The 19065-nt window shown below is 35.5% G+C and overlaps 1 protein-coding gene across 3 annotated transcripts in view; it reads right to left on the bottom strand.

Moving 5' to 3' along the window:
• Positions 1 to 7758: 7758 nt before the first annotated feature.
• GABRA2 (gamma-aminobutyric acid type A receptor subunit alpha2) overlaps positions 7759 to 19065 on the bottom strand; it is a 59807-nt gene continuing 48500 nt past the window's right edge. For all 3 annotated transcript variants that reach the window (XM_061346150.1, XM_061346151.1, XM_061346149.1), the window contains exons 9-10: positions 13770 to 13972; positions 7759 to 10043 (exon numbers count right to left, since the gene is read on the bottom strand). In XM_061346150.1, coding sequence (XP_061202134.1) covers positions 9735 to 10043; positions 13770 to 13972 — 512 coding nt within the window. In that variant the 3' untranslated portion in view covers positions 7759 to 9734. The remainder of the gene's footprint in view (positions 10044 to 13769; positions 13973 to 19065) is intronic.

Genomic DNA, 19065 nt, shown 5'->3' with positions numbered 1-19065 from the left:
AACAACACATTGATTTGCAGCATGCGTTAGGGAATGCTATTACTGGTATCAGGTTGACCCACAGTCCACTCCAACAGGAAGTATTGTTCTAGTATATTAATGCTGTCAGAATTCTTTACTTTTTAAATAGAAACATAGAACACCATGCACAGCCCACAGTAAAAGCAGTTAAACTCTACCTATAATGCATCTTGAAGTATGGTTTGACTCTAAACTCCCATCGCTGTCATTTCTGCATACACTAACAGGTTTAGTGTCAGGTGGCTCTGACAGAAAGGAAGAACAGAAAAGGATTTTGAAGGAAAATGTGTTCCATCAGAAAGGTTTAACAGCAATATGCCAAGCCACAGTTTAGGGGAATTTTCATTGTCAGTTCAGACTATCTCAAAATATTAACAATTGACTTGGAGGGGAGAGGAGTGCAACAGTTAAATAAGTTGCTCTGCAGTAAAATAGTAATCTTCATGAAACTCAAGTCACGTTCTTTACACTTGCCACTCATGTCCAGTATTAGCAAAAAATGATGCCAGTCTTTGTAAAGAGGAAGAGACATTACATTCCTTCCTCTTTAATAATTTGTACTAGGGTGTCAAGAGAGCTGCAAGGAAACTGAAAGCAGAGTTGATTCTCAATATTTAAAATGTTATGAATATTCACCTTTCACTTTTACTCGTCTCCAATCCACCAAAAATGCAAAGGACAACTCTTCAAAATGTTTTCCATGCTGGATCTAGTTAAGTGCTTCTCTTCACCCTCACGGGGGGGGGTGGAACTAATTGATCTTAAGGTCCTTTCCCACCCCAACTATTCTATGATTCTATGATTCTATTATTTTTAAACTGTGCAAATATTACTCTGGACCCCTCTTTACTTTGTATCTGTACATAAAGCATACTGTTGAAATTCTCATTCGCTACAATCTGATTTTTGGATTAAAAGTTTTCGGAGAAAATATACTATATTACGGACCATTTATTGCATCGCTATTAATCCTTCAGCATTCCATAAGAACATAAAAATACTCTGACACTGGTGAAATATTCAGAAAAAAAATCTAAAGAAACACACTTTCTAAGGAAACAATAGCTGAGTTTGGACAATTGCAAATAAGAGAATATTTTGCCCCCAAGCACATTTTGTCTGTGTACATTTTTTGCATCCATGAGGGAAATGTATAAAGAGACAAGGAAAACAGATTGCTTCTTCACCAATAAATTCAACCTGAGTTTTATCTTGGCATTAGAATGTTGCTTTGCTTTAGAATACAACGTTCTCTCTGAAGGGGAAGAAATGAAAAGGAAGTCAAATTCATCCAGGGGCTCCGGGGGGGGGGGGGGGAGAGGGGTTATTTGCAGTTTCCTAATAAATCAGTACATCTCTTAATAACAAGTATCCTGAACAGATATATATAAGAAATGTATTGGTCATGCAACTGAGATAGATAGGACCTTGTTGGTACACACTCAAAAGCTACTGATGTGCAGTTCTAATGAAGAGCAGGAAGCAATGACCAGGTAAAACAAGTACATACCTATCAGCGTGTTTGCACAACCACATCCAGTCTCTTGCCAGCAGCACCTGAGTGTGAATCTCATGTTTCACAGGTCAGCCAAACACTCAGCACTATTTCCAGGCAGGGTGGTTTGTCTGGACCATTATCAAAGAAATGTTAAGCTATGAAGCGGTGAGAAGTATCAGGCCCACACATTGCCCAGTATATAGCCGATTGTGCAGCATATGTGCTGTTCATAGGCTTTTCCCTGAGAATAGCGTTTGTGACAATGTTGTAGTAGGACTGGAGTTCACTGATAGTGTTGTACTTCAATGACAGGCTCTAATGCAGTAGAACAAGCTCTTTAGGCCTTCAGGACTTCAAGACTAGATTGATTGTGTAAGGTGTGCTACACAAACAAAACAGAAAACCGACACTTCTGAGTGATCACAAAGCAATCCAGAAAAAAGCAAACCCATTAAGAGAGGCAGTGCCCTCACTTAGCCTGTACCAAACTGCAGATGGAGTGTATATCTATAAATACAAAGAAATGGTTTTATGTCATGAGAGGAGGAAAAGGGACCCAAAGAAGTTGTGCAATTTCCATCCTTGGTGATGGCTCAACACTTGACTGGGCAAGGCTTCACATAGCTTCATACAAAGTGGCTGTGTTTTGAATGTGGGATTTGACAAGATGACCTGCAGGGATCCTTTCCAGTGTAAATTATTGCAATTCTGCTATATTTATCTATTCACAAATCAGATCTCTCTCATTCTGTCCTGGTATTCCCAGGTGTTCCTGGAGGGCATTACATAACCCCAGCCCAGATCCAATTATCAATATTATGTCTATCTTTCATGAAGAACATTTATGTGTTTATCAAAAGAAGATGCATCTATACAGGAAAAGCAAGGGCTATGCTTGAAATATTTATAGCATTTCCACTGAAAGACTTGGAACTCAGAACACTCATTTTGAAACAAACAAACAAACAAAACCCCCAAACCCCACATAGTACTAACAGTATATAATTTCTGAGTAAGGTTTGGTACGCCATTTACTTCCTTTGATGAACTGAGCTGTCTAGTAGGAGGCTTCTTGTGCTCCCATTATCTACTGAACAGTGTATACCCTGCAGCAGTATATTTTAGAACCTTCTGGAAACATGAAATATTCTCATGTGTAATATGAATACATGAGGACATTCTCATTATATAAATAGAAAACCCTATTAAACTCTCACCAATATTTTGTTTCCAATATATTGCTTGCTTCCTTTGGGAAATTCAATCCTTAATAAAAAAGCACCTTCACAGATGCTGCAATGGGTTGCTTAAAAACAAGCAAACAAAAAAAATCACCCCCCACAAATCCTCAGAGAAAAACCATGAGAGAAACTACACATTTATGTTGTCAAAGCATGAAAAACAAAAATACAAAATGTGCTATATTTAAATTAACTTTAATAAGAAGTACAAAAAGATAAAGTTAAGCAATATTTTGCATGTGGTTAATAAATATTCTTCAACAGCAAGCAGTGACACATTCAAACTTAAATCCAGTTATTTCTTTTACATTTTAGAAAAGTAACAACTTTTTTCCAGTTAAAACAAGGTCACAAATTACAGCACATTATCATCCTCTTTAATTATTTATAACTATGAAACCTACTAAATAAGTGAACTGTCACCCAGAAGATTTTGTATGACATTGATGTTCAAGGTTAAGTATACTTACATTTATCATGCAGTTTCTTACTGTGCATATTTGATTGGTGTTTATTCTTTAAAATTATTGGTTCCATTCTTCCCATTTGCTTATTTCTTGTTAATACACCAGAAGCATCTATTTTCAAACTCCTATATATTTTCACACCTAAGTGACTCACTAAAGTAGATTTGTCATAGAATGCTCTCTGACTCCAGCCCAGCTTAGAATTTGCTAACAATATTTGAATCAGACTCCACATTTACTTTTTTTTTTAAATGAAGTATATAATAAGATTTAGTATAATCGCTTCCATTAAAATTAAAGTGCCTTCAAATGTTTCCTAATAAAGTGACTATTTGGAGGGGAGAGGGTGAATGGGTGCTGTTTAAGAACGGATTTTTAACAGTTTATAGATACGGTGCATATGTATTCTAAGAGATGTAAAGCACTACATTGCATTCCGTGCTAATGCTAAGCTACAGTACCCTATAAACTGATAAATTCAGCCAAAATTAATATCTAATAAAAATATCAAAAGCAGTTGATCAAAGCAATACCTTGTCCCATTCTGTATTTCCATCCATCCTCAACAACATAGATAGATGGATGAATTACTGGAAAACAAATATAACACTTCAACCTGTTGAAGCTCATCTTTTTGAATGTCAGATGAATGAAAGCACTCAGTGCAGTCGTTAAAAAACTTGAATGCATAAAGACATTCTCCAGGCCATCTGATCAAGTGAAGTATTCAAAACATTATGTAAGGAATTAAAATTTGAAAGAAAAATATAACTTTTGAAACACCCAACGATAAAAATATATTCATATATATTTATGTAGACACCGACACTAGAGGAAAATTATACATTATCTTGCATATTTTAAAACATCCTTTAAATTTCTTTTTGCATTATCACCTACTCCTAACTCATAGCACTTTCTCAATATTCTCAAAAGGCATTAATATATACTAGGAATGAAACAGACATCAAGTCCTGTATTTCACTATGGTTGGCTCTTTTAAGGTCTTAATTTTATAGGTTAAAGAACTAAACCACCTCTATTCAAAGGAGAACCCTGGTGTAATCTCAGGTGTACTCCCCTTCTGTGAAAAGTCCTGACTGACTCCAGTGACATAGATAAATATCCTCAGGATGTTAATCACTGTTAGTTTAAATTCAGTGCAAATTTTGCCCTGATCTCAGTCCAGCCTGCAATGTTTAGCATCTTCCAGTCAGATGTAATCACAAACTCCAAAACACAAGTTCAAAGATTCACCCAGAGAGATGTGAACCTAAAAAATTAAATGAGTTTAAAATATTTTTTAAATTTTTATTTTATTAACTTCTGCCATTCGTTGAAATGAACTTTAAAGCCTTTAACTTCTACTACTAAAGGTCTAAAGTGATAAAGTCTCTCACTGATCCTCACACAGCTGAATTCAGAACAGAATTAGAAGTTCTGAATGTTAGGGATTTTGGGTTATCTACAGAAATGAGGTGGAGGAGGTCTCCTAGACTAAAAAATTAAGAGAAAGTAATGTCAAAGGGATATAACTTCAAGTTACATTGCAAACTGACAACGTTCTAGCAGAAGAGGTGGAAGGAATCCTAAAACTCTGATTTTGAAAGAACCACTCCTTGTACTGGAGGCTGAAGTGTGAGCTGACTTCTATATAAAATCACTTCACCACTTTAACGCTTCAAAGTTTTTAAGATAAAAACTTCATATGACATCAAATTATACCACACTCAGAGATTCTATTTAGATGCGTTTAGACATTTGTACATTTTTCATGCTCTTTTTTTTTTTTTTAAATTAGGCTATTTAACTTTCTGAGCTAATTTAAAAATGTCTTCATCTCCTTAAAACCCATCACATTGCTTTCTAAATTGCTTTCTTTTTTTTTTAGCATTATAAGTTTACCCATAATTGGGCATAGACTGATGATAGCTTCATATCCATACTGAAATAATCTTCCATGAATATTTTTTAGGAATAGAAATGTTCAGAAGTATAGGCTTCCTCCGTTTTGTGAAAGGCCAAGGCTAAAACTTGCACACCACTTAGCTTTCAGAATAGGAATGAGAGGTATGGAGGATAGATACTGACAACCTGTGTTTAAGTGAAAGTCACACCTTTTAAGAAAAAAATAGAATTAACAAAGTTCTATTTCATCAATTAAGCTTCTTTCCCCCCTTCACCCTAGATGTCTCTTATGGCAGGAAGCACACAACACTGCATGGTTTTCAGAATGCAGCCAGCAGAAGTCTCTCACTTTCAAAGGCACAGCTCATGTCCCTCAAGTTCAGCAGAATTATACTAGTATTTAAATTTCCTATATTCTAGAAGTTACTTTCCCACAACTCATGCTAATGAAGGCTCAGAACTGAAGCTGATACAAAAATACATATTACCGCACTCAATGGCTTCTTCCTCAATTATCTCACAATCCACTAAGAATAACAAATACATTAGCTTCTTTGCTTTCCTCCTTTCTTCCCCCATACGTCCTATCTCTTCCCAGTTGTTTCTAGTTGCTTTCACACAGACAGTTTATGGTCACCTCACTTCTGAAAAGTCTCACCACATCAGATGTTATCTATGATCACTGGGAAGGGAATTCAGTAAGGCTCCTCTTTGGCATCTGGAGAAGCTCTTTCATGCTTCCTAATTTAGCATAATGTTCAGTTTTATGAGTAGTCTCCCAACCTAAAGTTTGTATCTCGGAACATCCAGGGTAATTTTCTTTTTTTTTTTTAGAGATGATCAACAATGCAGCAGTTACAAGTTGAATTAACCAGATATGGAACGTGAAGGTAATTTCGTTGGCTACAACATAATTGAGAATTTTAGAAGCCACTCTTTTAAAAGCAAGGAGTCAAGAAGTCTCCAGCAGACAACCATGGCTGATGAACCCTGCTGGTCTGTATATTCCTCATGCTGATTTATAAATTATTGTTAAAGTACTGACCATGTGTATCCAGCAGTGCATGCCTCAGTACTACCTTGGAAACCTGTTTCACAAATGAAACCTCGTTTGTCATTATAGTAATTTCAATCAAGTTTACCATAGCGTTATATCACTGTATTTTTTTGTGTTCATTTATTAACTCACATAAAATATGAACACCCTGACCCCAGAATAATGGGAAAAATAAATTATATTAACATGTCAATCAAAAATTTCACTGGTAAAAAAATTTCACTGTGCAAGTCTTCGATAGTGAAATTATTTGTATTTGATCACTTACGCTCCCTCTCCTCAATTTTAAGTATTTAAGACCAGCAAGTTTTACTTAAATTAAATGCAAATTCTAGGTATTTGGCTCATAAATTTGTGACAGCAGTTTTCAAATCCTAGACACAGATTCAATGCCACTAAACTGAAAGAAGGCTTAGCTCTTGCATTCCCATGTTCCTCTCATGATGCTTGCATTCATTTAAACCTTTACATTCAAATTCACTTATCCAGTCATTAGTTTTACAAATTGACAACTTACATGTAGTCATTGTACTTACTATAAATGTTTCAGTAGTGAAACAATAAAGCAGACTTCCTCCCACAGAAGGTGTTTGCTTTAACACAGACCAGCTGAACTAAATGTAAAAGTGAAGCTTTTGTGGAGCATACACACTCAAAAGTCTTGCTAACGCCCACAATAACTGCATGTGTATACTTAAAATGTATTATTGACTGACTGAATTTGTGCATTATACTTATTCTTCTATATTAGTGTGCAATAAATGTATCTTTAGCATGTGATAAACACCTGTTTTTTTGCCTGCCTGACTCCTAAGCATAACACAAGCACAGAGAAAATGGTCAGTGAGTGAAAACATTGTTTTACCCCAAAAAACAAAGCAGTAGCAGCAGAGCTGACTAACATGAGACAGCATCAGGTTTCTTGTACAGACTGAAGATACACTTTTTGCATGCAGCTCTGAATTACACAACTGTCATTTTCCAGAGAAGTCATCTTGTTGTAGAAGACTTGTACTGTCAAAAACCTTTGAGAGGTCCCATTCTTGGATTAGGATGAAAAATCCTCCCTTATCAGCTAATCCAATATGCCTCTAAGCACACTCGTATTTGTAGTGGGGAGAGTTCTGACTATACAGTGTCATGCATGGAGCAATACACAACATTGTTTGAATATTTTGAAGAGTTTGGAGTACCTGGGAGTGACCGAGGGTGAAACACAAACCTCTGCTTCTCATGCCCCAGTTCAGTGAGCCTTGGAGGGTCCCTACATCTTGCTGATGCAAACAGAAGGTAAGAACTCACACTAGGTCACAGGAAGGAGACCTTTGCCACAGAAAACATAATCGAGCTACTCAAGTTCAAGAGCAGTTTAACATGGGCCTCCATTAAACTATACAGTCAGAGCCCTTTGCCAAAAACAGAGTTAAAAGTGAAGGGATTTTTCTACAGTTCTAATATTTACAATTGTTTGTACATATGTACATATTTATATATTTATTCATACCTGGACAATGTGACTTTAAAGGGATCATTTATAATTTACAAATGAAACATTTTAAAAATGTATAATTGTACCATGAAATAAACCTTTGTTTATTGCTTGCCTTCCAGCCTTATGCTCATTATCTCACTATTGCACACATCTCCATGTTACATGGAAAATCTACATTTATATATAAATATATATGAAAATAAGGATATTTTAATTTTAATGTTCTGAGTAAAGTGCTCATTTTTAACTACTGTTGATGAGAAAGGTTTAATCTGACAGTTTAATTAGAGGGACTTCAAGGGAAACACACCTAGTTCACACTTCTCCATTTCATTTATAACTTACATTTTCCTGATGTCAACTCTTTCTTAACTATTAATTCTATTCATAATATGCATTTGTGACCTTGGCACCTATACTGTCACACAAAGTACAAAACAGAAATCACATTAAAAGCAAAGAAAAAGCAAGAAAATAAATCGGCAAATGAAAGCAGTGTTTCTTGTTGTTTTTAGCACATTTCCATGTCTTAAGATACTCTTTTATTTGATTTTAGAAATATTTGTACAATTTTGTTAAACTCTGAACATATCTATTTTATGCACTATACTCAAGTACTGTACAAAACTGCAATAAATGACACTATACGACTACATATGTCTCTACTAGAAGACATCATCATAAAGGTGTATCTTTTTTCAAAGGTCAACTAATAACTGCTAATGTATGTGTGACTAGAAGTATTTTTAATTGGCCAAGTATACTAAAATCTAAATACAGTACACAATTATTACTTATGCTATGATTTATCAGGCCTTTAGGGGCATAAAGAATCTTTGCAAAGGCTCAGATGAGAAACAATTTTACTGATTAGTATTAAATGTTCATATAAAATTGCAAGTGGCAGCTCCAATTTTGTTCTATTTGTGTATATGAAATACAGTTTATACCTACTGAAAATGCATGACCTTTTATTAAAAAAATAACATTCAAATCTTAGCAAAACCATTTCTAGTATACAAAGTTGTTGTAAAGTTATGTCAGCGAAATGCAAAGTTGCAATTTACAAAAGCAGCAGTAAATTTTATTATATGGACAATTTCCTGAACTTAAGTCATGATTCTTGTTTCCCTTCAAAAGAATGCTTTCTGGGACGAGTACAGGTAAATATTTTAATGGCAGGTTTTAGGTTAACATTAAGCAAGGAAGGAGTGTATGATATTACTCATATACTTAACCCTGATAGATTTCTGAGCACTTTTCTGAACCTCACAATAATCCAATTAAGGACAAAATCAAAAAACAAAACAAACAAAAAAAAGTCCAACTTTGCTGAACCAGACAAACCTGGCTTAGTAACATCAAATAAATAAAACAGTGAAAAGAACAAGATTTTTCATTAGCGGAAGTTGGTTGAAAGTGGAAATTTGATTAACACTTGCTTTTGCCTGAAATCAGTTAGAAGGGTTTAATAAGAACTTCAAGCAGGACAGAAGAAAGAAACTTGTGTCTTTTGCCATATAGTAGTCTTTACTACCTCTTCAGACTAACTAGTAGCCAGAATGTTTGTGAACAGTAGAACTGTACGAGCTCCATACTTTGTTATGTACATGGGTACAGCTATTGTATGAAACAATTACATCTTTTTAAAAAAATCATTTTTTTTAAATGACAGTTTCTTTCATTAAAGTAGAATTACTTTATAGAAAAATATTTTAACTTTAAATTAAAAAAATACTGTTCTGAAATAATTATGTAGGATCATATCTTCATTTTATTGTACGGAGAGAATATAATTCTGTATCTTTGAATCCTACTTTAACAGAACTCTCCTGGGTATAACTTTTAAACAGCTGGCTATATTTGCCATGGGTGCTATCTGTTTACAGACCCATGAAATAACAGTGTGTCCCTCCTTTGGAGATACACCGATATCTATATACACTCTGTACATAATGGTTCACAGATTAGCAGTTATTAGTCGGACTGTACATAGCAAACAACCTATCTGATTAGAATGATTCTTTAAGTCCTCAGTGCAATTCAGATTTTAGGTTGATGGTGCAAAGCCAAGTAAGACAGGCTCTCTGTTTAAATACGTAGCCCAATACACTAAATTGAAAGTACCAAATAAGACCGGAAACACTATTCTAGACATTCTGTCAATTTTGCTAACACTGTTGAATGTTTTCTTTGCTTCCTGTGGCTTCGCTTCTGGTTTTGCCTTGTTGGGTTCTGCAGTTGTAGCACTCTTGGAGATAGTTGGTAGCACTGAGTCCTTGGTAATATTTGGAGCATAGTTGGCAACAGCCACTGCATAGGCATTGTTTTTCTTAATGACAGACGCTTTTTCTTTTTTCTATTGGAAGACAGCATGAAATTAAATATTTAATGTGTGTTTGCCAGAATAGACTTAATTAAACATCATTTCAAATGTAAAAGAAACAAACAAGTATGCTAAAATAAATATTAGCAATACCATGCTGATAAATTCAAATATAAAGAAAGACAATTCCAGTCTACCAAAACAGAAGGTACAGATAACATGAGAATGCTGTAAAAGCATAGACTCTTGCACTATCAAATGCCCTACTGAAGTTCTATGAGGAAGGATCTACTACCGCAATTGTAAGGATAACTGGAAGAGTTTTTTCTCTAGCTGCTTTGTATCTGGCTCCTTACAATATAACTGCAAGATGTTTAAAATGTTCTCTGTTAAAAGAACTATGAGGAATGAATAGGTGGACTGAAAAAAAAAAAAAAGATTACCTGGCATTGTAATAAAAGGAAAATTAAGCCATCTTTTCCACGTAAATCTAGTATCACTATTAACTGAACCTCTCATAATATACCACTAATATATAATGAAATTTCAGCAATGGTCTACACTTTTAAGAGATGGAGAAATATGTGTGTGCTTACATGTATATATATATAGACCCACACACTGATGTCAGAAAGAGGTTGCAATTGAGAGAAAGAAGGACTGGAGCCTAGTAGTTGCAGAAACAAGCTGAGAACTAGTCCAAGAACTATTTCTGTTCTTCAGAAATTATTGTTTAAAAAATGTATAACAGTGATGAATATGGGGATTAGAACCTAAAAAGTAACAATATATGAAAAGTAGGGTGGATTTACAAGAATTTAGTGAAGTTTAGCAAAGGGAAATTGAAGTCCTGCACCTCGGGAAGAATAACACCATGCACCGGTAGAAGTTGGGACTAATAGACTGAAAAACAACTATGCAGAAAATGCCCAGGGTAGACAACAAGTTGAACAGAAGTCAGAAATGTGCCCTGACTGCATTACAAAGAATGTTGTCAGCAGGCTGAGGGAGGTGAGCATTCCCATCAACTCAGCCCTAATAAGATACATCCATAGTGATGGACCCAGTTCTGGGCTCCCTGGTTCAAGAGACATGCAGAGTGAGTCCAGCAAAGGATTACAAAGATCATTTAAGGCCCAAACCATCTGAAATAAGAAAGGCTGAAAGCTGTGACTGCTCAGCCTGGAGATCAGCAGGCTCAGGGGGGAGTTTTATCAATGTATATAAATACCTGGTGGGAGAGAGCAAAGACCAGAAAAGACTCTTCTCAGTGATATCCAGTGGAAGGACAAGAAACAATGGGCACAAATTGAAATGCAGAATGTTCTACTTAAAAATACCTGTTTTACCGTGAGCATGACTGAGCACTGGAACAGGTTGCCCAGAGAGGTTGTGGAGTCTCCGTCTTTGGAGATAGTAAAAACCAGTCTGGATATGACCCTAAGCACCTGTCTCTGCTTGGGGTAGGGTAATTAAATTCAGTGACATCCAGAGGTCCTTTCCAACCTCAGCAATTCTGTGTTTTTACAAGATTGTGTATGCTGTCAAATGGCTAAATTTCAGCCAAAGCCAATCCAATGGAAACACTATGTCTATAGATAGATACAGGAATGTAAAGTTAAAAGAGTATAGGCTTGAGTTTTTAAACATATGTATAGGTACACAGACTAGTTCTGAAACAAGATTGAATGTAATTGATTCACCATTTTAAAGCAATCCCAAACTAAGGAATTTTGAATAACTGACAGGAAAGAATGGAAGAGAAGCTTATCAGGAAGCAAGACTCTCCATATAGAATTTAGAAATAGACAAATATTACATTCAGTCCATCTCTTTCACAAAATACAGAGTTAAACAGATGAAGAAACAGTCTGGCTGTTGTATTGGTTTAGTTTAATTTTTTCATCTAATTAAGGTTGCATAGGAGATGGTGTCACATAAAATCTGGGATTGGGTGGGAATTCAGCACTGTTCCTTATTGACTGGAGCGTGAAAAAGGGCTGATCAAATCTGTAGCTTGTCCTTTCACCTGCTTTCCCGTCAGACAAACTCCATGTTGACAGCATTTAGATGGGAATTTCCATATAATGTGAACACAGATGACTGTCACTGAGGAAACATATTTCACTCTATTTGGTGAAGAGTAACCTGGCTTTAGGTGCAGAGATGCATTCGGCAAAAATAATTGCCAAATCTAATTACAAGAGGAGCACTCTAACTGATCTATAATTCCTTCCTTTCAGACACAGTGTGTTTTTAAAAGGTATCTGTAAAACCATTAAAGAGACCTGCATAATAAAGATGAACCATATTTTTGTATGACAAACTATGAGCATGTTAAAAGTTTAGCTTTTTGTTAAGACAGTTTGAAGAAAATGGAGAACTGGGAATGTGAATTGTATGTAAATCTTCACATGGAATAGATAATTTTATTTTTCCTGGGAAAGAAATCCTATCTTGCTGTTAAACAGCTGCCATTCCTAAGATCAGGAGACAACACTGTTATATTAATTTGAAGGAACATCCAAAGTATGATCAGAGTTTTTATAAGGGCTCCCTACACTATTACAATGCCAGGGCAATATGCCCATCTGAAAAGCTTGACTTGTGACATGCTGATAAACTTGTAGCGATTCTGTATCTATCTACTTCTAGCATGAGGGAACAGACCCTGAAGCTATGGACAGCTCATGTCTTAATGGAGGCCACAGAAATGATAAACAATGTACTTTTTCTTCTAATTCTCCTGCACCATTAATTGAACATTTTGTTTCTTTACGCATTGTGCATTGTGTATTCAAAGTGCTGAGAAACCACCAGTCAAACATTGCTTTACACCTAATACTATCATCTAGGAAGCAAATAGTAGTCTACCTAATTTAAGAAGAATGGTAGAAATCAGAGTATTCTTTACCATAAGAAATCCTTTTCCATTGGTAGAACCAGGGACTGAGATAGGAAAAATTACATAATATAGCCAGTCAGTCAAAACAACAAGTCAGCTTTAACAGTCATTCTGTGTTATTAAAATTGCACACTGCAAAGCTTGCCACAAATTTAGGAATATCACCAGTTAATTTTGTTCATGAAATGGGAAATTCTATCAGGTGAAAATTTCTTCATGCTGTCACACCTACACTACTATCAATACCAGAAAATTAAGGCATGACTGTTTTTCTGTGAACTCAGAGCAACAATGTATCATAGGTGAAGAAGTATTGAGAATTTTGTAAAATTGCTATTTAAAATAGTTTAAAGATCAATGTATACATATCATTAAGGATAAGATTCAGAATACTGAAAATGTTCAAAACCTCTAGATTTTGTTAGTAATAGTCTTTTACATATATGGGCATTCAGTTCATTTTCTTATCTTTAATTACCAGGAAAATTAATACACATTATATCATTCTCTAATATTTTTCTTATTTCCAATTGAAATGGATTAAATAATGAAAAAGTGATCAATCAATAAATCCAGATTATATTTTCTGAATATTTAAGGAGTCAAGAAACAAGTCAGTTCCCAATGTAAAAAAAGCAATGTGCTTGATAGATAAACCTGGAGTACTGAGACCAAGTAACATTAGCTACGTTAGGGCAGATATATTTTTGTTCAGGACTGAAAATACATCTACATTCTTTTGATTTAAAACATCATATATTATTTGTTTTTATCTAGCTAATTTTATCAAAACTATGTATTACAGCTGCTTTAATGCAATTGAATGGAAATAGAGAAATTTCCTTAGGACTTACCTTATCATTCACTACACTTTTTCCATCCCAAGCCCATCCTCGCTTTGTGAAGTAATTTACAGTTGCAAATTCGATTAATGCAGAGAATACAAATGCATAACAAACAGCAATAAACCAATCCATAGCTGTTGCATATGCTACTTTGGGGAGTGAATTTCGAGCACTGATGCTCAGTGTTGTCATTGTCAACACAGTTGTGACTCCTACAAGAGGGAAAAAAAAACACAACAGTAACAATTTTACTTGGATTTTTAAGGTTAACAAAAATACAAACCAAAAATTATTATGGTATGTTTGTGAACACAGTGGAAAACTTTCTTATCTAGGTTCGTGACAGACCACCAGAACCTTAATAAAAGCTGCATCTTGGATTTGACATATTTTAGTTCAATTTTGTTGTCTAAACTTCTGTTTTTTTTTTAATCAGGTTAAGATTTTACTTATAGGAGATAGAAAATATATATATAGATATATTTTTTTAGCTATCAGAACAGGTAAGGAAAAAAATAGCCACTCCTTAATGGAATCATACTATTTGGCAGCATTAAGTAAAAATTATTGATATGTTAATGTTTTGTGGATGGCTTCACTGCAGTAACTGCAGGTTTGGCACTGTTTCTCACTAACCTTTCAGTGACACAGTTGAAGATATAAACAGATAAAGTCTTCATCCATGTATCATGGATTTATTTTTTTTTCTAGAACAGCATATTGTTTTGAAATGTTAGATTATTATAACTATGTCACAAAACAAGACTTCATGACCCAGTAAGTTTGTTTTTCACTGTGGCAGTTATTAAAAGCACTTCACAGTATTTTGTACATGATGAAGACCAACTAGGAAACCAGGAATCAAACTAAAAAAAAACCAAAACACCATAAAAAAGATAAATGGGAGGAAAGGATGAACATTTTTTTAAATCAACTTTTAGCAAGCAGAAATTCACAGCCCAAACACAGTCTCCATTCCTTAAGTAAACCAGTTCTCCTGCATGAGAATGAATCACTCTTAGACAAACTGAACTATTCCCTTTGTGGCAAGCCATTAAATACATCTCCAGAATTAAAAGCAACACAAAGCGATATACTTAGCACAAATCAACAAACCTACACTCCATTACGACAGGCAAAGCAGATGCCATGGCAGAAATATTAGTAACAGCACATCACAACTTCAACAACTATACACTCATACAATTGCTATAAAAGGATTCCCAACAGAAAGTAAAGTCACTCTTCCTAAGATCCTTCACTGTCAGCAACCTGTCACCTGGGTTCTGCAGGATTGACCTAGCTCAGATTTTCCTTCTGCTACAAGAGAAGCATATTTAAACTGCTATGTGAGAGGAAAGAGAGGCACCAATTACGCCTACTCAGACCTCTTTAGGCTTTGCAATTTCCATCCTTTCTGTGAAGAATCTCCATCTCTGAGGGTGCTACATAGGATGACAGACCAAAGCTAAGCGGTCTCAGACTCAGCGTTACCCTCCCTTGATAACAATTCCAAAGGCCTGTGTATCAGGGAAAAAAAGGCACAGAAACAACCTGCTGAGTCACACAGTAGCCAGACACCTCAGCAAACATGATTTTGTAATTGCCATTTTTCAACTTCCATAAATGAAATTAGTGGATTTAATCTGGAATCAGCCATGACACTGTTAGCCTATACAATGAAAAGGAAGCAGCTATCATGCTATAGTGTGTGAAAGCCTGTAGACAATATATTTTGTAAAGAACTTATTCTCTCCTAACACACAACATATGGCTTAATTATTTCAGCACCTCAGGGAAAAGCAGTCTATCTTAAATTTAAACTTATCACATGCAAATTTTAGCAGCAGTCCTGAACTGCAAATAAATCATTTTAATTACAAGGAAGTATCAGTAAAGTAATTGTTTCTCAGAGATAAGTTGAACTTATCCACATGTAAATATATACAGTTGCTAACGTAATGTTCTGTTTAAGTCCTACCTTTTAGAATAAACTAATCTTCTGGAAGCCCCCTTGGCTTCTTCAGAAATTTAATTTAACTGCTGACCTTTTCTAGTCTCAATTAAAACATCACGAATTTACATCTTGTATCTTGGTACCAGTTGACAATTTCTCTAAAAAGTTAAGAAAACCACACCACTTTGGGACCCAAATATCCATCAAACAGCCCACTGTCAGAGAATTGCCAGTGCACTTCATTTACTCGTTCATTCTATAAATACAGACATGTTCAAGATACCACAGTGATTTAACCTGTGGCAGCTTGAACATCAGAGTGGGAAAAAAATGGACAGAAAATTTCACTTGTGAAACCTGTCAGTATTGGAATCTCTAATATTTTTATACTTGTTATTTTTCTTCAGTAAAAAAAAAGAGAGATGATTTTGCACATTATAGTTCATTTAAAAAATCAGTATTATGAAGTCTTTTTTACAAAAATGGACTGAATGGAAATAACCTCCCTCCTTGTCATTGCTAAATTTGATAGGGCTGAAAAATTATTAATGTGGAAGAATATGGTCAACTTCTAAAACAAAACACAATTATTTCACAAAGATTTGACTTAAACCCCATACACTGACCAGATCAAAAACATTCCTCTTTCCAATAATTTGTAACACTAGTGAACTAAAATTGGTATAAAACCCAGTGAGTAGATTGTCCCCGTACAATGAGGTAGCCAAGCAATTAAAGAAAAATGATGTTCTCTCCTAAATCATATACGACTATGAAGAGCCTAAATAATGTAACAGGCTACATAAAGACTGCATGCTATCTCCCTATGATGTAGAAACACCAGTTTATAGACATGTCAAGACCTATCATCTATAGCAGATATGGCACTTTGCAGGTTCCAGAAGGACATGGCCACATATCATCTTGTAAGAGACCATGAGCAGCCATCAATTTGTCTTTAAAAAGGATCCAAAACATAAACCATTGATGCATCTCTTCTTCAAAGAGGACCAAGCATTTTATACTTGACAGTAGATATAACCCAACATCATACAATTTATTTTTTTTTTCTCAGCAGTGCATGCTTATAAATGTTAAATATACCACTACAGTTTTATCCATTCTGGAGCTATTTGATTGCCTAGGATTTTTTTTTATGGTGCCACTTTTAAAGTGGCATCTGTTCAGTGGAGGGAAGATACCCATCTCCAGGACTCCAAATTCAACACTTTCAACTGACACTAAACTTACATATGTGGAAAATACCAGCTCTGAAATATTTTTGATTCCAGGACAGATGGATACCATCCAACATATGTTTTAAGTCAGACATCCACCTTTGGGCAAAAAATTTCTGTCACTCAGCAGTCTAGGGCACTGCCACACAACAGCAGAAGAGGTAAACTGAAAACCTAGAAATAGTTAACTAAAAACATTCAGTGCAAATTGAAGAAGTTATCACATAAATATTAAAGTTAAAATCTTGTCATGATGAATAGTTTATTCTCACATTTGTGCACAAAAAGTCAGGCTGCTCCTTGACAGCAACAAGATCTTTTGGACCCTAATTTCACCTCTTGTGTATCAACTGATTTTTGTAATTTGAACAGATTTTAGTTAACTGTAATGAAGGAGGCCTATAAGGATGCTGGGGAGGGACTCTTCATTAGGGACTACAGTGATAGGGCAACAGGTAATGAGTTAAAACATAAACAGGGGAAGTTTAGATTAGATATAAGGAAGAAGTTCTTTACTGTTAGGGTGGTGAGGCACTGGAATGGGTTGCCCAAGAAAGCTGTGAATGCTCCATCCCTGGTAGTATTCAAGACATGGTTTATTGCGGTGTCCCTGCTCATGGCAGGGGGGCTGGAACTTGATGATCTTAAGGTCTTTTCCAACCCAAATCATTCTATGTTCTATATCATGTCCTAGCCTTCTCGTGTTACAATGTAGACGCAACCCTTGAAAATGACATAGTCATTTGGGTGATATGGTTTAGTGGGAGATGTCCCTGCCCATGGCAGGGGGGGCTGGAACTTGATGATCTTGAGGTCCTTTCCAACCCTAACGATTCTATGATTCTATAATGAAAGCCAAAGGCCTAAACAGTGAGTTACTAAAGAACATTTCTGTAACAAAAGTGGTACTTCAGCTTTGCAAATAATCTGTACAAAATGCCTAAAATGTGTTCCATTTCTTATAATATCATGCTACTCCTCCCACAATTTTATCTTTTCACCAGAACACTTTGCAAAGATACACAGGGTGGCTGAAGAACATTTCACAAAAGGATTGATAAATTGCTCTTTTTGTGTGAGGAGACTAATTCAATTGCTCTATTATTTCATGCTTTACTTTTCCTTAAAAGTAATTGCAAATTTTGTTAGGCAATTAGATCACCCACCCTGGTCCAACACCTGAATAGATTTATAAATACAAATAACATAGCAGAAAGAAAACATTGCTGTACCTTTTTGAAAGATACAGATTTCTGCCCCATTTTATCACGCCAAGAATAAACAGTTGGAGGCCTAAACAAAAGCTTAAAAATTCTGGAAATAGATAGTGTAATTTTAAAGTATTATACCATAACTGTGGCTACACACCATACTGTTTCTTTTTTATTTATGTAATGTATTACTTGAGAATACAATACAAAGGAAGTTTACATTGATTTTGCTTAGACACTGGCAAATAAGTCTGAATTGTCCTGGGTTCAGCTGTAACAGTTATTTTTCTTCTTCCTAGCAGCTGGTGCAGTGCTGTGTTTTGGCTTTAGTCTGAGAACAATGCTGATAACACACCGATGTTTTAGTTCTTGCTAAGTAATGCTTACCCTGATCAAGGACTTCTCAGTCGCTCATGCTCTGCCAGTGAGGAGGGGCAGAGGATGCTGGCAAGAAGCAGAGATAGGACACCTGACCCAAACTAGCCAAAGGGGTATTTATACCACAGCACGTCATGCTCAGTACATAAACTGGGGGGCGTTACCTGGAAGGGAAGATTGCTGCTCAGGTCAGGCTGGGTATCAGTTGGCAGGTGATGAGCAATTGCATTGTGCATCACTTGTGTTTATTGTTTTCTTTTCCTTCTCCTCTTTTAGCTTTATATTCTCTCCCCTTGTTATGTCTCTTACCATTATTAGTGGTAGTAGTATTAGTTTTCTATTATAGTTCAGTCAGTGGACTATTCTTATCTCAACCTGTGGGAATTACATTTTGTTGATTATCCTCCCCATCCTGCCTCAGGGGGAGAAGGGAATGGGTGAGTGATTGGTTGTGTGGTTCTGAGTTACCAGTTGGGCTTGAACCAGGACAACAACTAAAGCCAAACAGTAAGTGCTATTTA

The sequence above is a fragment of the Neopsephotus bourkii genome, unplaced genomic scaffold, assembly GCF_033783945.1.
Source record: "Neopsephotus bourkii isolate Nb327-2 ecotype Australia unplaced genomic scaffold, CSIRO-AGI_Nbou_v1 NB_259, whole genome shotgun sequence".
Lineage (NCBI taxonomy): Eukaryota > Metazoa > Chordata > Aves > Psittaciformes > Psittacidae > Neopsephotus > Neopsephotus bourkii.
This window is presented reverse-complemented; position numbering and strand designations above follow the sequence as displayed.